This window comes from Hemitrygon akajei, chromosome 12 (genome assembly GCF_048418815.1).
Source record: "Hemitrygon akajei chromosome 12, sHemAka1.3, whole genome shotgun sequence".
NCBI classification, from domain to species: domain Eukaryota; kingdom Metazoa; phylum Chordata; class Chondrichthyes; order Myliobatiformes; family Dasyatidae; genus Hemitrygon; species Hemitrygon akajei.
Window position 1 is genome coordinate 21,477,347 of NC_133135.1, and position 23,893 is coordinate 21,501,239.

Sequence of the window (23,893 nt, forward strand, 5' to 3'; positions counted from 1 at the left end):
GTGCTGAGTCCACTGTGCCACTGATAAATGAATGCATTGCTTTCTCAAAGCCAAATCGTTTCTCTCCACCTTGCAACTTCAGCCTGGCAGGATGGCTCAAAGAACGGTCTTGGTCACGGGTTGTTCCTCTGGGATTGGCTTGGCCATCGCAAATAAACTAGCCAGGGATGAAAAAAAGCGGTTTCTGGGTGAGTTGCAAACAGAATGTCTTGTCCCTCGGGGAGACTGTGACTGGGATATAAACAGAGCAGGGATAATGAAAATCTCTGAAGAGACAACACGTTGACGTTAATAGAAAGAGTTTCAAGATTGATTTAGTGTCGTTTTTCAGTAGAGTGTAAAGGAGAACGTAATCATTGCTTCATAATAAAAGTCTGGTATTAGGGGCTGCTATAGTTAGTTTATGGGGCATAGTAGGGGAATTAAGGGTTATGGGGAAAAGGCAGGTAGATGGCGATGAGTCCATGGTCACATCAGCCATGATCTTATTGAATGGCGGAGCAGGCTCGACGGGCCAGATGGCCGACTCCTGCTCCTATTTATTATGTTCTTATGTTCATATTTAAACAGAATCAAGGACATGGGAGGATAGATGGTGCAGGTAAAGAAAGAAAAAAGGACAGAAATGGAATGTAATTGGATGAGTACATTAAGATTGAGCAAGAAGAACTTGAACATTAGTAGAAGAGAGAAGTAATAAAAATAAAAATAAAAAGCAGAAATGAAGTGAAAACCAAGGATGAACAGGGAAAAATGGATATCGGAAGGAATGGTTTCATTCAAAGTTCAAAGAATCAGAACAGAACCCATTTAAAAAACTCACACAGCAACAACCGCCCACGTGCAAAAAAAACAGATCAAAGTTAACTAATAACACACAGAACATGAACCGCAGAATCCTGAAAGTGAGTCCACGGGCAAGAAGACAGTTCAGCACTGCAGCTGATCGAGCAGCCTGATGGCTGCAGGACACGGGCACGGAGCCCGTTCAGCGCTGAGGTGAGTGAAGCTGGCCCAGGTGCCCGATGGCTGCAGGCCAAAGCCACGGAGCAAGTGAGGTGAGTGAGTGAATGTCAACAGCTGCAAAGTCAGCTTGGCGCTGAGGCGAGTGAACCTCACGGAGCAGTGAGCTGAACACCGGTTTGTCCTTTGCACTTGGCACCGACGTCCCGATCCTTTCAACCTGGCTCGGCGCTTAAACTGGCCAAACAGCAGTTCATTTGTTGCTCTTGGGTCCAGGACCCACTGCTTGTATGAAGGTGAGTAGGAATTGGGTGAAGAACAAGAGGATAAACAGCTGGATGTACACAATGAAAAATCACCCTTAGTCTGCTTCAACTGTAAACTCACTTATACTTTCTTGGCACTGATTTTTTTCTCTCTGTCGCATTTGCAAATTTATACATTGAGGTAAAGTACAGAATAGTAACTATAACTGGGTCTGACTGAGGCTGTTTATGGTAATGTGAAAGAATAGATAATACTAATATGGATCTGAAAATTTTAAGAAAATCAGATTTTGAAACTGGAAATTTGAAATAAAACAAAATATGCTGGAAATACTCAGCAGGTTGCTGTGTGGAAAGAGAGAGTTAGTGTTTCGGGTTGAACCTTCTTCATCAGAACTGAGCTGGATCCGTTGACATTTAAGGTGAATATCTCTCATTGTTACCTGTTTACCTGGATCATTGATCTGAATACAAACAAATTGTTAATACAATTTGCTAACTGATTGAGCTAAAGGGAGGAGGTGGGAGTCACTACAGAAAATGCATTGTTATAAGTGTTGGCAGCTTAAGTCTAACAAAAAAATCAAAACATTCTGGAAATACTCAGCAGGATGAACCACATCAGACGGACGAGAAACTGCACTGTTTCAGTTGAAGACCGCTCATCTGATTCCATCCAACAGATGCAGCCAGACTTGCTGAGTATTTCTGGCATTTTCTGTCTTTATTTACCAGAAGCCGTTGTGTTTAATTATTTAGTACTAAAGCTGTTCAGGATGTTGGTGAAGTCACAGTTCTGGTCTTCTTAGAATTTAGTAGCTTTGGAAGCAGTACAAAGGAGATTCACTGGGTTAACACCTGGGTGACAGTAGAATTTATTGTGGAATTCATTGCCACAATTAGCTGTAGAGGCCAAGTCACTGGGTATATTTGAAACAGAGATTGATAGGTCCTTGATTAATAAGGGTGTCAAAGGTTACAGGGAGAAGGCAGGAGAATGGGGTTGAAAAGGATAATAGATCAGCCATGATGGAATGATGGAGCAGACTCGATGGGCTGAATGGTCTAATTCTGATCCTGTTACTTATGGTCTTATGGTTTTATGGGCTGCTTTGTCCCATCAAGAGAGGCCTGACTGTTTGGGTCTGCGCACCCTGAAGCTTAGAAGGATTTCCTTTCTCAGACAAATAAAATCCTAAAGGTATTTGACAGGGAAAATGTTGAGAGCATGAACAAGCTACAAAGCAAGGGGCCAGTCATTTAAAACTGAGATCTGTAGAGTATTCTTCTCTTGGCACTGAATCTCTGGAATTCTCTACCCCTAAGGGTGGTGAAAGACAGATTGTGAGATATATTTAAATTGGAGATAAATATTTGAAAGATTGAAGGTCATTTTGAATTGGTTTAGAATAGGGGTTCCCAACATGATTCCCAACATGGATTCCTGTTAATGGTGGGTGTCCATGGCTAAAAATGGTAGGAAACCCCTGGCTTAGAAGCAGACTGGAGGCCAGGAGCAAAAAGAGGCTTGAGAAAACTGGTGGCCTACGCCTGCTCCAATTGTTGGATATATTCTTGGGTAGTTCTGCTGAAATGTTCTGGTAGCTTCTGAACTTGAGATATTTGCCCATGGAGAAGGATACGATCAATATGACCATATTCTTTCTTTGTGGTTTCATTTGCAGTCTATGCCACCATGCGAAATTTGGACAAACAGAGAGATCTTGTGGATATTGCTGGAAGTACACTGGGAAAAACGCTGGAGATTAAACAGCTGGATGTTTGCAGTGAAAAATCTATCCGAGACTGCATCAACAGTATCCCCAACAGGAAAATCGATATACTCAGTAAGGCAATCTGATGTTGAAGTAAATTTTGCTTATAAATGTAACATATAGGAAACCTCTCCAGAACGTTAACAGCAGGTTATTCATCCCCTGTCCCATTGCCTTTCCTCTGAATTGATGCTGATCTGCACCTTAGCCCTATTCACTTGCCTTGGTTCCACGTTCCTTCATGACTCAAAACACAGTTTTAAAAGTATCAGTGGTCACCCAGCCTCTAAAGTGGGAGAGAGTTCCAACATGTGGGCTGCCCCCAGCACATCTCTACATTGTGTTGGTTGTCAATGCAAATGGGACATTTCTCTGTACGTTTCAATGTAGATGTGATAAATAAATTAATCTGAATCCACGATCTACACTGCCCTTTGTGTGAAAATATGTTTCCTGAATTTGTTCTGAACAGCAGGGGGCTACCTTTAATTATTTAATCTTCTTCTGACAGATTCCCCCACAGAGAAGAATGTATTTTTCTCTCTGAGTAGTCAGTCAAATCCTTTAATCATCTTCACCATTTCAATTACATCATTATTTAATCTCTACACTCAGACAAATACTGGCCTAGACTATACAATCTGTTCCCACAATTTAACCCACTTGGCTCTGGTACCAATCAGTATAGGTGACTGATTTATTTTCACCGGTTTAAGTACATGATGGGCCCACAAAACAGATCCCTCACCACCAGTTTCAAACTCCTAATCTATAATACATTCCTTGCACCTCTGAGCATGGTCTCTCCCTCTCCCTCTCCCTCTCCCTATCCTTCTCCCTCTCCCTTTCACTCTCTCATATAGTTCTTATGCACACTGCTTTCGTGACACACACTTTCTTTCCACCTAAATCTAATCAGATATCAGTAAACAAAACAATCCATTTCAAGAGAAATTTCTCTTATGAGGTGACTTACTCTACTGATCCTCCCAATTTTAAAACAGGCACCTATCAGTAGAATTAGCTTCATTGATAAGATCTGTTGGTGATAAAACTAACATCTTGTTGGAACAAAATGCAGTATTTTCACCAATAAAGTTACTTCAATGATAGGCATTTTTTAAAATATGTGGCAACTCTGGAATTTTAAAGAAAAAATAAAACGAAGCTTTATGTTGTTAGATGCTGCGAAGGATGTAATCACTGATCCAATAACAGAGCAATATCAAAAGTTTCCTTAATATTTTCCCCAGCTTGTTTCCAAATCCCCAGTGCTCCAGTTCGTACTCTTCTTTCTGGCTTGCCAGGGCTCAGATTCCCTCAGTCTCCTCCACTCACTGGGGCCCTGGATCCCAAAGTCTTTCCATTCACCAGGATCCTGGATCCATGCTCCCTCTCCTTCATTGTGGCCATGGTTATTGCTCTCCTATGAAACTTACCTTGTTCTGTTTCCTGTCCTTCCTTTAAACTGATCAGGTTTACTGAAAAGTTTATGTTTTAAAAATTGTATTAAAAGTGTGAGGACCTTATGTGGGAGAATCTTATCTCCTTCATTAACTAAAAGGCTCGGTACCTCTTGAGGCAGCGGGTAAAATTCCATCTTCCCCAGAACATACTGGTGCAGTTCTACACTGCCATCAGAGAGGGCTTCATTGGCTGCAGTCTGCCATTACTGCAGGACTCGGATGTGTCCCGGACAAAGAAGCAGGCAGGAAAAATTATCACAGACACCACCCACCCAGCAAACTGCCTTTTCCTAAAGCTCTCTTCTGGAAAGTGCTACAGGGTTATTAAAACAAGAAAAAACTTTGCACCATCTTAAATGTTTCTTTCCTCAAGTAATTAATCTGATCAACTATTCTAATTAGCCCACCTCTCTCTAACATTTACCTCAGTCTCTGCACCATACTATAAACATTTTAAAGCACTTTTTATAAATTCAAAGTAAATTTATTCTCCAAGTATGTATACCATATACAACATTGAAATTCATCTTCTGCTCCTTACATTGTAAATACATGTCGGTATTTATGCACATTTTGTCCATATCTGTACTTCTAAATTTATTTTGTGTAATTCTTTATTCTTTATAATTGTTGATTGTTGTTTATTGTTGCATATCATGCTCTGACCCAACACACCACAGTCAAATTCTAAATAAAGTTGATCCCTTTATCCCCTTGGAGTAAGAATACACTAAGATCCAATGATCTGGAAAGTCTGCTCATCTAGCGCTACCAAAATCCTGATGCACCACATCAAAAGAGTTCTACTGTAGACGGATGCTTTGAAATAGGAATAGGAAGCAAGGCACCATTCAAAGCTGAGGGTTGTAAAACACTACCTCTCCCCTCCTCCCAGTGACTAATTTTAATTTCTCCACTCGTAGCTTAAACAATATAATGAATGGGTTTGCAATACAGGACAGAAAAATTAGAGAGTGGCATTATCCAAGAAAATCTCATAATAAATTTGGGAGATTTTGGTATAATGAGTATAGTATATTAAAATACAGATAATCTACACATCATCAGAGATTAACCAGGTCTGGAGAATTAAAAAGGAGTTGCTCTGTGTTTCTGTAATCTATGTACCTTTTATCTCAGTTAGCAATGCTGGAATGGGGATGATTGGACCCATTGAGTGCCAAACCTTGGATGAGATGAAGACAGTTATGGACACTAACTTCTTTGGACTTGTTAGACTCCTTAAAGAAATCTTGCCCGACATGAAAAGGAGGAAGAGGGGCCACATCGTGGTGATCAGTAGTGTCATGGGCATTCAAGGTATGATCTACAGTACACTCAGTGGCCACTTTATTAGGTGCATTTTTACACCTGCTCATTAATGCAAATATCTAATCAGCCAATCATGTCGCAGCAGCCCAATGCATAAAAGCATGCAGATATGGTCAAGAGGTTCAGCTGTCGATCAGGCTAAACATAAGAATGGGGAAAAATGTGATCTAAGTGACTTTGACCATGATTGTTAGTGCCAGATGGGATGGAAACTGCTGACCTTGTGGGATTTTCAGGCATAACAGTCTCTAGAATTTACAGAGAATGGTGTGAGAAGAGAAGCACAGGAAGAAACTTTCAGTGAGTGGCAGTTTGTCTTGTTCATGAGAGAGATCAGAGGAGAACAGCCAGATGAGTTCAAGATGACAGTAACTGAAATAACCAAAAGTAGTGTGCAGAGGAGCATCTCTGAATGTACACAATGTCAAACCTTGAAGTGGATGGTTTACAGCAGCTGTAGACCATGGACATAACTCCGTGACCACTTTATTAGGTTCTTTCTGTATCTGATAAAATGGACCCTGAGTGTACATTTTACAGCGTGATGATTCATGAGAATAGATCAATTAAAATTCTTCCACAGCTCAGCATTAATTTAAAGAATGCTGCAAAGAAATTATGGCTTCTTGCTTTTTGCTTTGCCTTTGATGTGGGAATGATTTGGCTAATACTTTCCTTTATAGGGATATTATTCAATGACGTCTATGCTGCCTCGAAATTTGCAGTGGAAGGATTTTGTGAAAGTTTGGCAATCCAGGCCATCAAATTCAAACTGAAGTAGGTGTCATTGTGTTTACTTTGATAAAGACAAGTTGCTTCTTGTGTAGTTCACTCCATTATTCAAATGATCACTGTTCAAAAACAGCCATGTTATTGCACTACAATGGGTGGTGTGTATATTTGGTGATTGATATAGACAAAACTTGAAGTTCATAATTCATAATATCAGAATCAGAATCAGAATCAGAATCAGACTTTAATCGTCAAGTACCTATGCACATACAAGGAATTTACTTCCGGCATATGTTGTCTCTCTGCTCATAACAATAATAATGATAAATATAAATGAAAATATAAATTGTACATACAGGTAGTGCAATCCAAGTAATAGTTAGCTGACAGTTAACCGGCAGTTAACTGTTCAGCAAAGTGACCGCAGTAGGGAAAAAACTTCTCCAGTGCCTATTAGTCTTAGTCTGGAGGGATCTGAAGCGCCTACCAGACGGAAGCAGATCAAACAGTCCGTGCGCAGGATGGGAGGAGTCCTTTATGATGTTCCCCGCCCTCTTCTTCAACCTGGAAGAGTACAGGTCCACAATAGAGGGCAGACTCAATGACTGCAATGTAGACTACAATCATTCATTTAAGAATGATTATGGTGCAACCCATTCACTTAGTATCTGTTGTCTGTTCAACCCTGCTAATGGAAGTCTGCTTGACCAGACATCATCTTCTGATCCCAGTGTCCATTGGCACCCATGGATGGAGAAACAGTTGGGGAGTAGATGAGAAATTGTTCCAACAAATGCTTAGGAGCTGAAGGCTACAGAAGAGCCATTGCTGAGGTGAAAAACCTCTTGAACAGGCACTAGATCCTAACTGGAGCATCACAAATTAATACAGAGATAATGCTGGAGGAACTCAGTAGGTCAGGCAGCATCTACGAGAGGAATAAAGAGTCTGTGATCCTTCATACGAATCATCATATGATCATTTGAAGGGTCCTCGAGATAAGATTACTGGCCTGGAGATCCATTTCTGTTACATTTACATCCACTGCCAATCCAAATTTGATGGGCATGATCTTAAGGAGAAAATTGAGTGGATCATCAGAAAAGCCCTTTACACAAGAGATTCTGAAGGCTCTAGAAATCCAGAGTAACACACACAAAATGCTGGAAGGACTCAACAGTCAGGCAGCATCCACGGAAGGGAATAAAGTTCTGACATTTCGTGCCAAGACCCTTCATCAGGAAAATCCTTTGCTGGTTTTACCTCAGTCTGCTCCAAAACAAACTTTAAACACATGGAGCTTCAAGATTTTCAGGTCCGACCTGGAAACCAGGGTAGGTCTTATTCAGTGAACAGTAGAGCAATGAGAGCGCGGTAGAACAAAGGGATCTGGGAATACAGATCCATATTTCATTGAAAGTGGTGGTACAGGCAGATAGGGTCATAAAGAAAACTTTATGACCCTATCTACACTGGTTTTCGTAGATCAAAGTATTGAGTGCAGGAGATGTGGTGTTATGTTGAAGTTGTATAAGACTTTGGTGAGACCTAATTTGGAGTATCGTGTGCAGTTTTGGTCCTCTACCTACAGGGAAGATGTAAATAAAGTTGAAAGAGAACAGAGAAAATTTACAAGGATGTTGCCGGGACTGGATGACCTGAGTTATGAGGAAAGATTAAATAGGTTAGGACTTTATTTCTTGGAACTAAAGAAGATAGAGGGGAGATTTGAGAGAAGTATACAAAATTGAGAGGGGTATGGATATGGTAAATGCAAGCAGACTTTTTCTATTGAAGTTGGGTGAGGCTGCAACTAGAGGTCATGGGTTAAGAGTGATAGATGACAAGTTTAAGGGGAACCTGAGGGGCACTGTCTTCACTCAGAGGATGGTGAGAGTGTGGAATGAGCTGCCAGCACAAGTGGTGCATGCAAGCTCGATTTCAACATTTAAGAGAAGTTTGGATAGGTACATGAATGGGAGGGGTATGGAAGGCTATAGTCTGGGTGCAGGTCGATGGGACTAGGCAGTTTAAATGGTTCAGTACAGACTGGATAGGCCGAAGGGCCTTTTCAGTGCTGTACTTTTCTATGACTCTAGGACTCTATGACTGCTAATATGCCCTGGACAACAAATGATTTACAAGCAGAGCTGAATAAATCCAAGGTCATCACTCATTCTGAAGTATATTTTATCATTTTTAATCAGCTTTGGACCTGAGCCCTGATTCAAACTACCCACATGCAGGCTCCAACTGTAAGCAGGCTTGCATGCCCTAGGCTGCTGTCAGCACAGAAAGTCTTTGCCAGATGAGTTCAAGATCAGAAGAGACTAGGAACAGGAGTAGGCCGTTCAAGTCTGTTTCACCATTTAATATCATGATGGTTCCTCAAACTCTTCTTCCAATGCTGTGCATTGTCCCTTGAGGAAGAAACGTTGGCCAGGATGCTGGAGAAAACCAACCTGCTCCTTTTCATAATAGTGGCAGGGTTTCGCTGAAGTCTATCTGATGGAGCAGATAGGACTTTGATCTACAATCTCTTCCAAATGATCCAACTGTACAGCACTCTTTTGGCCTGTACTTGGGTGTCAGCCTGGACATCAGTACTTGAGTCCTGAAATTAGATGTAAGGCTGTTTCCCTCTAAGTCACACCTTTAAGATTCCCCTACCGAGGGGTCCATGGACTCCTGCCTTAAACAGAGCAGTTGAGCAAGTGACCATGGACTGGAAAGGCGGTGACTGAAAACTTCTCTGTCAAAGGCAGTGTTGAGCTGGATGTGAAAGCTGCCTCAGATGATATTCAGCATTGCTAGTCTCAACTTGCACTGCTTCTAAACAACATGCTCAAGTTGTCGAGTCCTTGAACATGAATCTATAGGTTGTGGAACTAGTTAGGTGCTGAGGTGAGTGAAGTTATCTACATTGGTTCAGTAACCTGATTGTTGAAAGGTAACAACTGTTCCTGAAACTTATGGCATACGTTAAACATTACAGTATATCCCTTCCCATATGAATTGCTATTTATCAGTGAGAACTTAATACCTTTAGATAACATATATCTTAGTTTGGTGCCAGGGTCTATAAATATTTAACCACAAATAACTTCCAATTACATACATAGAATGTACGAACAATACATAAATGTAGACCATCTGGATCCTCGAGTCTGCCCTGCCATTCGATAAGATCAGGGTTGATCTTCTACCATAACATCATCCTCCTAATATCCTGATTGCTTTATTATCTAAAATATGATTCGGAAGAATCAAATCAGAAACATGTTTATTATCACTGACATATGTCATGAAATGTGCTGTTTTGTGTCAGCAGTACTGTGCAAGACATAAAACATGCCAAAAAGAAACAGTAAGGAAATGGGTGTGGCTTCATGGATCGTTCAGGAATCTGATGGCATAGAGAAAGAATTTGAATGTGGGTCTTCAGGCTCCTGTACTTCCTCCCTGATGGTAGTAATGAGTAGAGGACATGTCCTGGGTGGTGAGAGTCCTTAATGAAGTATGCCATCTTCCTGAGGAACCCCCGTTTGAAGATGTCCTCGATTGTGGGGAAGGTAGGGCCTATGATGGAACTGGCTGAGTTCTCAACCTTCCGCAGTCCCTTTTGATTCTGTGCATTGGAGCCTCCATTCCATGCAGTCGGAATGCTCTCCAGCATACAACTGCAGAGCTTTGCTTAAGTCTTTGGTGACATACCAAATCCTAATGAAGTTCAGCCGCTGGCATGTTCATCAATCTCAGTACAAATGTAATCAATGAAGCTACAGAGAGAGAGACTCCTCAGCCAGGGACAGGAGGTTCTGTGGGCGAGAACGAGATTCCCAGATAGTACGTTGCCTCCTGGGTGCCTGGATTTGGTATATCTCGGATTGAGTCCTCAGCATTCTTAAGTGAGAGGGCGAACAGCCAGATGTCATGGTCCATGTTGGTACTAATGACATGGGTAGGGAGAGTGATGAAATTCGCCATAGGGAGCTCAGGGAGTTAGGTGCTAAGTTAAAGGGCAGGACTTCCAGGGTTGTGATCTCAGGGCTGATACCCATGCCATGTGCTAGTGAGGCCAGAACTAGGAAGATTATACAGTTTAATACGTGGCTAAGAAGTTGGTGTAGGAGGGAGGGCATAAGATTCTTGGATCATTGGGGTCTCTTCCAGGGAAGATGGGACCTGTACAAAAGGGACAGTTTGCACCTGAAGTGGAGGGGTCTAATAATTTAGTGTGAAGGTTTATTAATGCTACACGGTGGGATTTCAACTAGAGTTGTAAAGAGATGGGAATCAGAGTTAGTGGAGAGGTTGTGGAGGCATATGTTGGTAAGACCTCAGACAAAGTTAGGAATCAAAAGGTTGAGAATGGTGCAACAAAATCAAAAAGGATGAATACAGGACTGAAGGTGTTGTACCTGAATGTGCGTAACACAGTTGCAAAATTGGCAGGTATGATGTTGTGGGCATGATGCACCATCAATAACTCACTCTGAGACGTAAAGGCGAGGTATCGGCTTTTATTGACTGGAAGAAGGAACAAGCAGTGAGTGACCACTATACTACATCCTGGAGACAGAGAGGCCTGGCTCAAACCTCCATCACCTTTATACAGGGGTCTGTGGGAGGAGCCACAGGAGCAGTCATCAGGGGGCGTGTCCAGACAGGTATATGTAGTTCACCACAGGGCATTACTGAATCACAGCTGAAAGAGTATAGCTGGGAGCTTAACGTCCAAGGATACATATTGTATTGCAAGGATAGAGAGGAAGTTGGGGGGAAAGAGTTGGTGTTGCTCTGTTGGTAAAAAAAAATGAAATCAAATCATTAGAAAGAGGTGACATAGGGTTGGAAAGTGTTGAATCATTCTGTTTAGAGCTAAGGAACTACAAGGGTAAAAAGACCCTGATTGGAGTTGTATACAGAGCCCCAAACACTAGTAAGGATGTGCCCAAAAGGGCAATGTTACAACAGTCATGGGGGACTTCAATATGCAGATAGATCGGAAAAATCAGGTTGGTGCTGAATTACAGGAGGGGAATTTTCTTGAGTACCTACGAGATGACTTTTTAGAGCTGCTCATGGTTGAGCCCACTAGAGAATCAACTATTCTGGATTGGGTGTTGTGCAATAAACCAGAATTGATTAGAGAGCTTGACGTTAAAGAACCCTTAGGAGTAAGTGATCATAATATGATCAAATTTACCTTAAAAATTTGAGAAGGAGAAGCTAAAGTCAGATGTATCAGTAATACAGTGGAGTAAAGGGAATTACAGAGGCATGAGAGAGGAGTTGAGCGGAACTGATTGGAAAAGAACACAGGCAGGGATGATGGCAGAGCAGCAATGGCTGGAATTTCTGGAAGCAATTTGGAAGGCAGAGGATATATAATCCCAAAGAGGAAGAAGTATTCTAAAGGAAAGATGACACAATCATGGCTAACAAGAGAATTCAAAGCTAACATAAAAGCCAAAAAGTGGGTATATAATAGATTGGTGGGAAGTTAGAGGATTGGGAAGCTTTTAAAAACCAACAGAAGGCAACTAAAAAAGTCATTAAGAAGATATAGATGGAATAGGAAAGTTAGCTGGCCAATAATATTAAAGAGGATACCAGAAGTTTCTTCAGATACATAAAGTGTAAAACAGAGGTGAGGGTGGATATCAGACTGCTGGAAAACAGTGCTGGAGAGGTAGTAATTGGGGGACAATGAAATAGCGGATGATCTGAATAAGTATTTTGCATCAGGCTTCACTGTGGAAGACACTAGCAGTATGGTGGAAGCTCCAGGTGTCAGGAGGCATGAATTGTGAGAAGCTACCATAACTAGAGAGAAGGCTCTTGAGAAACTGAAAGGTCTGAAGGTAGATAAGTTACCTGGACCAATGAAAGAGGTGGCTGAAGAGATTTTGGAGGCATTAGCAATGATCTTTCAAGAATCACCAGATTCTGGAATGGTTCTGGAAGACTGGAAAATTGCAAATGTCACTCCACTCTTCATGAAAGGAGAGAGGCAGAAGAAAGGAAACTATAGGCCAGTTACTCCGACCTCAGTGGTTGGGAAGATATTGGAGTCGATTATTAAGGATGAGGTCTCAGCATACTTGGAGGAACATGACAATGATTTGGATGATGGAATTGATGGCTTTGTTGCAAAATTTGCAGATGATATGAAGATTGGTGGAGGGGCAGGTAGTTCTGAGGAAGTAAAGAGGCTACAGGACTTAGATTAGGAGAATGGGCAAAGAAATGGCAGATGGAATACAGTGTCAGGAAGTGTGTGGTCACGCACTTTGGTGAAGTAAAAAAAGGCTGACAATTTTCTAAATGGAGAGAAAATACAAAAATCTGATATGCAAAGGAACTTTGGAGTCCTTGTGCAGTATTCTCTAAAGTTTAATTTGCAGGTTGAGTCTGTAGTGAGGAAGGCAAATGTAATGTTAACATTAATTTCAAGAAAACTAGAATATAAAATCAAGGATGTAATGTTGAAGCTTCATAAAGCACTGGTGATGCCTCACGGAGTATTGTAAGCAGGTTTGGGCACCTTATCTTAGAAAGAATGTGCTGAAACTGGAGAGGGTTCAAAGGAGGTTCATGAAAATGATTTCAGGATTGAATGGCTTGTCATACGAAAAGCATCTAATGGCTCTGGGCCTGTATTCACTAGAATTCAGAAGAATGAAGGGTGACTTCATTGAAACCTATCAAATGGTGAAAGGGCTTGATAGAGTGGATGGGGAGAAGATGTTTCCTGTGTTGAGAGAGTCTAAGACACAGGACTCTATCCTGTATCCACAGGACACAGCTTCAGAATAGAGGGGTATCCTTTTAGAATAGAGATGAGGGGGAATTCCTTTAGCCAGAGAGTGGTGAATCTGTGGAATTCTTTGCCACAGGCAGCTGTGGAGGTCAGGTCTTTCTGTATATTTAAGGTAGAGGTTGATAGATTCTTGATTAGTCAGGGCATGAAGGAATACAGGAAGAAGGCAGAAGATAGGGGCTGAGAGGAAAACAGGATCAGCCATGATGAAATGGTAGAGCAGACATGATGGGCCAAATGGCCTAATTCTGCTCCTATATCTTATGGTCTTGGCAAAAACATCCTATCCACATCTAACCCATTGAGCTTTCTAGGAATGTATCAGTACAGCATTCTTTGACACTGCAATTTATCCAAAAACACTTCACAAGGATGCTGCCACACGAAAATTGAACAGGATGCCACATAGAGGTATTGTATGGGGAGATAACCAATAGCTTGATGAGAGGTCAATTGTAAAGTCCATTTAAAGGAGGCAAAATTGGAACGATTAAGAAGAGAGATACAAAGCAAAGGATCTTGGTAGCAGTAGCCACAGTATCCAGTTGTGGGGCAGTGAAAATCTGGGATGATTCCGAGGCCTGAAATGGAAACTACCCATCTTTGATAAACACAAGAGATTCCGCAGATGCTGGAAATCCAGAGTAACACACACACACATGCACAAAATGCTGGATGAACTCAATAGGTCAGGCAGCATCTATGGAGAGGAATAAAGAGCCGACATTTTGGGTCGAGATCCTTCATCAGGATCCTCCCTCGATTCTGCTAATTGGCTAAACAGGAGGGGCAGCTTACAACTACCAACTACACGTCTTTGATGTGTGGGAGGAAACCAGAATAAGCAGAAGAAATGTGTAGTTAGAGAGAACATCCAGACTTCACACAGACATCTCCTGAGGTCCATCAGGGAGGAGGTATAGGAACCTGAAGATACACACTTAGTGCTTTAAGAACAGCTTCTTCCCCTCCATCATGAACCCATGAACGCTACCTCACTATTTTGCTCTCTATTTGCACTATTTACATATTTTTATATAGTTCTTATTATAAATTATGGTAATTTTTGTATATATTGCACTGTATTGCTGCAATACAACAAATTTCACAATGTACGTTTGTGATGATAAAACTGATTGTGATTCTGAATGTACTTGGGTCAATAGCGCTTTGAGAGAGTGTTTTTCTGGCTGTACAACTGCACTGCTGATCGTAATTTATCTTAAATTAAATACTTAGCTGAAGCCTTGTCATATCCTCAGAACTTATTAAATTGCTTTTCAGCAGTAGAATTTTCAATGTTGCAACCAGGTGCAAGTCTTGCAGAATGCTGGTACATTGAAAAAGATATTTCTAATAAAGTTAACTGAAGCAAAAAGCTTGCAGATCTTCCAGCGGATTGTAGCAAAGGTACTGCAAGCTGGAAAATAAAGAAGCCAAAGGATTGTTTCGAAAATGAAGTTAAGGGGCTGTTTTGGAAGCAGATGTGACAGTTGGTTTGCACGCTGCAAACAGAAAATCAATGATTGACAGTAATGTGGGCGTTGGTGATTACCAGAAGGGTTTAAACTTGAAACATTAACATCTCTTTCCACAGAAGCTGCCTGACCTCCTGAGTGTTTCCAGATTCTTCAGATTTTGCGGGTGCTCATTGATGAAGAATTAGTGCAGGCACCACCAGAGCTTTCCTTTGCCATTTTTGTCTCATGCTGTCATGACCACTTGGGCGGCCAGTTGATATCCCATTCTGGCAATGCTCCAGTCCCTCAATGCCGAGTGAGATATCAGACCAGATTCTATACACGGTACATAGTCCATGGTACAATTAGACCACAACCTTCTTACTGAGCACAAACTTAAATGGATATTATCATCGATTAAAATTGATCTGATGTTTTCTCAGTGGGGGAGATGGCTGTTAAAACAATTACAACATAAACACTGACTTTTTTCAGAAAGCTAATTTTGGCATTGTTATTTTAATATAAATTGTTTTAAACAAATGCCTAACAATAATTATGTAACTGTTTCTCTTAGAATATAACAAAACGTTTATTAAGCATTTCATTTTGAATTTGTTTTTGTATGGTGGTCTGGCTGGCACAGTTCAGCTGTTAGAAAATAAATTTATTAAACAAGAAGACTTTCTGCATTAATTACTGCTCTAAGTAATCATCCACCTGATAAATCAACTTTACTTTTTATCTGGCAGCATAACTCTGATCGAACCTGGTCCTGTGGTCACTGAGTTTGAGAAGAAGGTTTATGAAGAAGGAATGAAAATTGATTTGTCTGCCGCAGACCAAGAAACGAGGGACATGTTCACAAACATTTATTTGCAAAACTATAAGGAAATATTCTCAAGCCTGGGACAAAGTGCAGATGAAGTGGCTGAGGTACAATAATTGAACAGAATTTATTGAACTTTGGAGTGCAGAGTAATAATGATTGAAATCATTTCAGGTGCAAGTTTACTTAAAGGGAAGTATTTGGTCATTTTAAACTCTTCTGTCCTCAGACTTACCATCTGTGAGACTTAATTGTTCAGGAGATGTGGGTGGCATTTATAAGTTACAAGATGAAATGCAATAGAGAAATAGTGCCTTCCCAATTATACTTGAGCAGGTAATGATGAACCAACATCTTAACTTGCTGCTTTGCAGAGTGAAAGAGATTTTTACAGCAGGGATTTCCAGAACTCTGAGCCAGCAATGATGGAATATGACCAACTCAGGGTGGGGTGTGATGGTAATTCCACTAATAAATTAAAGTGGTAGCCGTTTAACCCAAACATTTCTGCAAGGAGTGAGTGTGTGTGTGTGTGTGTGTGTGTGTGTGTGTGTGTGTGTGTGTGTGTGTGTGTGTGTGTGTGTGTGTGTGTGTGTGTGTGTGTGTGTGTGTGTGTGTGTGTGTGTGTGTGTGTGCGTGTGTGCGGCTGTCTGTGAGGAAAAAAAAGAAAAAAGGGGTTTGTTTTCTGTGGCTTGTTTTGTTCTTCAGATTCAGAGTTATTATCACTGACATATGTCATGAAACTTGCTGTTTTGTGACAGTGGTACAGTGCAATATATAAATATATGATAAACTATAAGAAATATTTATATGTTTAAAAATTAAATAAGTAGCACAAAAAGAGAGCAAAAGAATCGTGGGGTGGTCTTCGCAGTTTATTGGCCATTGAGAAATCTGATGTTGGTGTTTGTGTTCAGGCTCCGTCCTGATCCTCCTCTCAGATGGTAGCATGTCCTGGGTGATGGGGGCCCTGTATGACAGATGCCAGCTTTCTGAGTCATCGCCTTTTGCAAATGTCCTCAATGACCTTTGGTTGTTGTTGATGCCTATGATGTTCTGCTGAACATTGTTGGGTATGCTATGTTGGCGCTGTTAGTATGTGGTGACACTTGTGAGCTGACCCCAGCACATCCTTAAAGGTGTTGGTTTTGAATGCAAATGATGCGTTTCACTGTATGTTTCGATGTATATATGATAAATAAATCGGAATCGGAATCTGAAGATGCCAGCCGGTGGTGTAGTGGCAACAGAACCAGATTTCAAGGTGAGTGGTCCTGGGTTCAATCCAGCTGGCCCTTTGATGGGTTGAGCATCGAGCTAGCAACTTGGCCTTGTAAAAAACAGACAAATGCTAAAGAAGCTGCAAAAATGGCACCCGATGCGCCACAAGGCGTGAAAAGCAACAACGACACCTTTAAATGGCAGTGAGATTGTCCCATAGTTCCATAACAAATCTCTGTAAACTGCAATCTTGTCCAGTAAGGAAAGCTTTTAAAAACGTTTCTGCACAGGCTTTCCAGAGCAAGACCTCTTCACTGGGATGAAAATAACCTTGACTGCCTGCCACCACAGAGATCTCTCCAGCTGGACACCATTTTCTCTGGTCCCCGTTGATTCTGAGTGAAATAGAATATAAAACATTACAGCACAGTGCAGACCCTTTGGCTCATGATGTTGTGCTGGTCTTTTAACCTATTCCAAGAGCAATCCACACATTGCCACAATGGGTCAAATGGGTCTAATTTTGCTATGTCCATTTTTCTTTCATCCACGTACTTATCTAAGAGTCTCTTGAATGTCCCACCGTTCCTGACTTTTTTTATGCCACGGATCAATATCATTAAGCAAGGGGTCCGTGGACCCTAGGTTGGGAACCCTTACCCTAAAGCATGATCTTAACGCTTTGGAATCAAAAACCAAAGACTCTTAGGCTGTGGAGATTTTGGAGAGGAGGCAGGTGAGGGACAACACAGAGAAAGTTCTAGAGCTAATTCTTTATGAATTCTAACTCACTTTGTGGCTTAAAGTTTACTCAAATTTTCTCTTTGTTTTTATAACCAGCATACAATGAAGATCATCCTGTCAGACAACCCACCGTTCCGTCACCAAACAAACACCCTTTATACCCCCATGACAACTCTGAAGTATGCAGATCCTAATGGAGATCTCCCCATTGACACCTTCTACAAGATGGTCTTCCATCATGACAAGGTCTTCCATGCCAGCCTCAATTTCATTAAATTGCTAAGGTGGAGAAGCAGGAAGAGTTTTAATCTAGGTAAAGCAAGCAGTAAGGAGTAGCCATATTCACCACAACAATGGAAAAGCTAGTAGTCATCTCTTTTTAATGTTAGTTCTTAGTTGAGTCTGCTTTTTTAATTTATTGAGATACAGTGTGGAATAGGCCCTGCGAGTCACACCGCTCAGCAGTCACCTGATTTAATCCCAATCACTGGACAATTTACAACAACCTACCAACCTGTACATCTCTGGACTGTGGGAGAAAACCAGAGCACCCAGAAGAAACCCATGTGGTCACAGGGAGAACGTAGAGTCTCCTTACAGACAACAGCGGGACAACTCGGATCGCTGTACTCCACGCTACCATGCCACCTTCATAATACAGGCCTGAGGGAATTGCCTCTACTGTAAAGTGTGACTCAGCTCTCTAGAAGTGTTCAAACGACTGACCACATTTAAAGAAGTGAGGGAAATTCGGGAAAGTCCTCAGACTTCTCACCAGCAGTGTTAGCAGTCCCAACCCTCTAATGGGAAGGAGTCCTGATTTTTGGGCTCAGGATCGATGGCACTGAGCGAAGAGCCTAAACAGACTGGAGCTCCAGTTTCCAAGTGGGTAATTAGATGGAATCACAGTGTTGGGAAAAAGAACTAATGTACCTCAGACTCTGAAATTGTTACTGTTCTTCATAGAGCACAGAACGGTACAACACAGGAACAGGCCCATTGCCCCATGATGTCTGCTTAGAATACAACGCTGAATTAAACCATATTCATGTGTCTATCTAAAATCCTCTGAAACTCTGTTATCTGCTTCCCCCAGCAGACCATTCTGGGCAACTACCACTATCTGTGTAAAAAAAATTGTCTTGCTTATCTTGGTCATTGAGTCATGGAATACTACAGCACAGAAACAATCCTTTCGGCCCATCTAATCTGCACTGAACCATTAATCTGCCTCATCCCATCGACCTGCACCTGGACCATAGCCCTCCATACCCCTCCCATCTATGTAGCTATCCAAATTTCTTTTAAATGTTGAAATCAACCTGCACCTACAACTTGTGCCAGCAGCTTGTTCCACACTCTTACCACCCTTTGAGTGAAGAAGTTACCCCTCATGTTCTCCTTGAACAATTCACCTTTCAAACTTAACCCATGACCTCCAGTTGTATTCTCATTTAACCTCAGTGGAAAAAGCCTGCTTGCATTTACCCTATCTATATCCCTCATAATTTTACATATCTCTACCAAATCTCTCATCAATCTTGTAATCATCCTTGTAAACCTCACACTTGTCTGCATTAAATTTCATTTTTCCATATCATTTTTCAGCCTGTTTTTCTGGATGGTCCAGATCTCGCTGCAAGCTTTGGCAGTCTTCCTCACTGTCCACCACACACACAATCTTGCTGTCATCTGCAATTTTGCTGATCTGGTTTAACACATTATCATCCAGACCTTTGTTATAGATGACTAGCAACAATGGACACAGCATCAAACCCTGCAGCTCTCCACTAGCCACAGGCCTCCAGTCAGAGAGGCATCTATCTACTACCACTCTCTGGCTTCTCCCACAAAGCTAATGTCTAATCCAATTTACCAGCTCATCTTGAATGCCGAGTGACTGAACCTTCTTGATCACCCTCCCATGTGGGGCCTTGTCAAAGGCCTTGCTAAAGTTCATGTAGATAACAGCCACTACCTTGCCTTCATCAACCTTCCTGGTCACTCCTTCAAAAAACTTCATAGGATTGGTCAGACATGACTTACCATTCACAAAACCATGCTGACTATCCCTAATCAGTCCCTGTCTATCCAAATACTTATATACCAAGCCCATTAGAATACCTTCCAGTAACTTGCCCATTACTGATGTCAGACTCACTACAACTTCCTGGTTTATTCTTACAGCCTTCCTTAAACAATGGAACACATTAGTTATCCTCCAGTCTTCCGGCATCTCACCCATGGCGAAGGATGTTTGAAATATCTCTGCTAGGGCCTTTTCAATTTCTGCACTAGCCTTCACAGGGTCCGAGGGAACACCTTGTCTGGCTCTGGGAATTTATCCACTCTAATTTGCCTCAAGACAGCAGACAGCTCCTCCTCTGTAATCTGCATGATCACGTTGCCGCATTGGCTCACGTCTGTGTTCATCTCCCAAGTAAATACAGATGCAAAAAATCCATTTAATATCTCATTTGGTTCTACACATAGATTACCATGCTGATTTTCCAGAGGACCAATCTGTTGTTTGCTATCCTTTTGCTCTTTATATATTTATAGAAGCCCTTAGGATTCTTCTTCACCTTGTCTGCTAGAGCAACCTCACGCCTACTGATTTCCTTCTTAAGCTATGTACCTCTTTCTTTTTCTTAATCAGGGCCTCAGTATCTTTTGAAAACCACATTTCCGTAAACCTGTTATCCTTGCCTTTTGCTCTGACAGGAACATACAAACTCTGTACAATCAAACTGTCACTTCTGAAGGCCTCCCACTTAACAAGTACACTTTTGCCAGAGAACAACCTATCCCAATTCACACTTGCCAGATCCTTTCTGATACCAACAAACTTGGTCTTTCACCAATTTAGAATCTACACCCGAGGTCCAGACCTATCCTTTTCCAAAATTGCCTTGAAACTAATGGCATTATGATCAAAGCGTTCCCCTACACAAACTTCTCTCACCATATCTTCTGTAGATTTTCTCTCATTCGCCTTAAATGCATGTCCTCTAGAATTTGTTATTTCTGCACTGATAATAAGATTCTGACTGTCTATCTTCTGTTAGCTTCTCATCAGTTTTAAGCTTCTGTCAGTCCCAATGCTCCAGCGAAAACAACCAGAGTTTGTTCAAGGTCTCCTCATAGTTCATACCCTTTAATTCCTAACTTCAGATTGGGGAATTAGTTAGCAGGCCTGGGGGTGTCCTGGGCAGGATCAACAATGATGTCCTGAAACATTGAATAGAAATGATTAAGGTAATGTCCTATCACTTGATACTTCCCTTCCATTTAGTTACTTTGCCAGAGGTGAACTGGCATTGAAACTGGCTGCTTCATCTTGAGCATCTCCCGTTCGAGTAGATTTGAAGATCCAAGTTTATTTATAAAATATAGAAACATAGAAAAGCTACGGCATAAAACAGGCCCTTCGGCCCCCAAAGTTCTGCTGAACATGTCCCTACCTTAGAAATTACTAGGGTTACCCATAGCCCTCAATTTTTCTAAGCTCCATGTACCTATCCAAAAGTCTCTTAAAAGACCCTATCGTATCCGCCTCCACCACCGTCACCAGCAGCCCATTCCACACACTCACCACTCTCTGCGTAAAAAAACTTACCCCTGTCATCTCCTCTGTACCTACTCCCCAGCACCTTAAACCTGTGTCCTCTTGTGGCAGCCATTTCAACCCTGAGAAAAAGCCTCTGACTATCCACATGACCAATGCCTCTCATCATCTTATACACCTCTATCAGGTCACATCTCATCCTCTGCCGAGTTCACTCAACCTATTCTGATAAGGCATGGTCCCCAATCCAGGCAACATCCCTGTAAATCTCCTCTGCACCCTTTCTATGCTTTCCACATCCTTCCTGTAGTGAGGCGACCAGAACTGAGCAACTTATCACGTGTACATTGAAGCATATGGTGAAATGTGCCATTTGCGTTAACAACCAACAGATCCAAGGATGTGCTGGGGGCAGCCCACAAGAGTCGCCGCACATCCCGTGCCAACATAGCATGCCCACAATGCTCGGTAGAAGAACACAGAACATGATGAGCAACAGAACAGCAGCAGCAAAACAAGACCCGTTCCTCCCTCCCACCAACCAATGCACAGACACATTCTCTAAGCCCAATACATTCCATATTCTTCAGCTCCCGTGGACTTGGATCTGGACACTTTTGACTACCCCAGTGACCATGCACTATAGTTCACTCCTAAAATGACTGCCATCATATGTAGCAGGCAACGTTATAATGTAACAGGCTAATTCTCTATCTCAAATACCCAATGGATTTTGCTTTATTACATAAATATCAAAACAGCTGTGGCAACAGAGATGTTCTTGTTGGTAAAGATAATGCACAAATCAAGATCATTTCCAGTGCTACTCCCATTGATGTCACTTAGCCATTCAGATCCCACCTGATTTCCAGTTATCCCAGCTGTTCCAATTGCTGCTGGTGTCACTGTTAAATCATTTTGATCCACCTTGCAGCCCATCCGAAATCTAGGAACTTTCTGTCCTTACATAGCATTGTCATACCTAATAGATAACGGTATATCGAAGTATTATGATCTCAAAAAAGATTCATCATTACCTGTATAAAGTTTTCTATTAGGTTAAGAAATTCTCAAAGCCATCCCCTAGATGTTCACAAAAAAACTTTTATGCAGGTATGCATTGTCCATTTAGAACATAGAATATGGAAATACTCCAATGTTGTGCCGACCATGTATCCTACTCTAGAAGCTGCCTAGAATTTCCCTAAAGCATAGCCCTCTATTTTTCTAAGCTCCATGTACGTATCTAAGAATCTCTTAAAAGACCCCATTCTATCCACCTCTACTACCTTCACTGGCAGTGCATTCCATGCACCCACTACTCTCTGTGTAAAAAAACTTACCTCCGACATCCCCCTTGTACCTACTTCCAAGCACCTTAAAACTATGCCCCCTCGTGTTAGCCATTACAGCCCTGGGAAAAAGCCTCTGGCTATCCACAAGGTCAAGTTGTGTGTTTATTTAACAATATTATGAAATGATTATTCAGACAAAAGCAGGCAGAACTAATTGTACAACAGAAATCATCCAAGGTGACGAATTTGTGAAAGCATCAATATATAACATTTGGTAACTTACTGGTAGATCTGTGCTCCTCCCTGACATGACGGTTCAGTATTTTACAATCGACCTCTGAAAGATAAAACATTGAAGAATTGTGTCTATCTAACGTCAGACCTTGTTTAAAAAAATCAATATTTCAGGCATTCAGAAGGAAACTATGCAGAGAATTTCTCGGTTATGAAGGCTTTAAATGCTGGCCAGATGTTTCCTGTTATGGGAACAGGGCAGAGTTTTAGAACAAGGGGATCAAGGGATAGGCAGGAAATTGGAGCTGGGACAACCATGACCTTACTGAGTTAGTGGGCATGTCTGAATCAACTCCAGCCCCTGCTCTCATATTCAAAGGTTTCAAAGGTACATTTAATGTCAGAGAAATGTATACAATATACATCCTGAAATGTTTTTTTCTTTGCAACCATCCACAAAAACAGAGGAGTGCCCCCAAAGAATGAACAACAGTTAAATGTTAGAACCCCAAAGTATCCCCCAGCTCCCCTTCCTCCCATGTGTAAGTGGTAGCAAGCAACGATCCCCCTACCCCCCACCAGCAAAAAAAAACCATCGGCACCCACCACCGAGCACTCAATTGTGAGCAAAGCAACAGCAGACACAGACTTGCAGTTACCCCAGAGACCACTCATTCATCCGGTATTCGACATACTACAGGCTCTCTCTCTCTCCCTAATAAGGTCTTATCTTCTTCTGGCCTGGTTGCATTTTTATTATATTAAATGAGAATTCATTGAGTGTAATCCTTACATATTGTAAATGTGTGACAATGTACTTATGGTAGAGCTGCAATGTTCAAAATGTATTTCACAGCATTAAATAAAAGAAATTATCATCTTAGTTTACTAAACTTGGACAAAAACTTAATTAAGAATCCTAGGCCCTGAAGGTATTACTTTGACCTGTAAGAAGTTTGTCTATATATTGTATCTTGCCAGTTATTTAGTTTGAAAGAAGTGGTACAAGTTTTCGTTCTCATGTTGCTCCATTGGAGATGATTTACTCTGTCAATCTGAGCTCTTTTTTAGTTCATTCTGGTTTAAACCAAGGGTTTTATTTGGTGACTGGGGTTTGCAAAACATAAGATAAACTATTTCAAATGTGAATTGTATTAAAATAGGGTCAACATAATAAATCAA

General features: G+C 41.4%; 1 protein-coding gene across 1 annotated transcript; it reads left to right on the top strand.

Moving 5' to 3' along the window:
• LOC140736780 (retinol dehydrogenase 8) lies at positions 1-23,604 on the top strand. Its single transcript, XM_073062699.1, has 6 exons — positions 1-188; positions 2,915-3,076; positions 5,611-5,790; positions 6,486-6,579; positions 15,573-15,756; positions 17,711-23,604. The coding sequence occupies exons 1-6, from the start codon at positions 32-34 to the stop codon at positions 17,948-17,950; spliced, it is 1,017 nt and encodes a 338-aa protein (XP_072918800.1). The 5' UTR covers positions 1-31; the 3' UTR covers positions 17,951-23,604.
• The last annotated feature ends 289 nt before the right edge of the window (positions 23,605-23,893 follow it).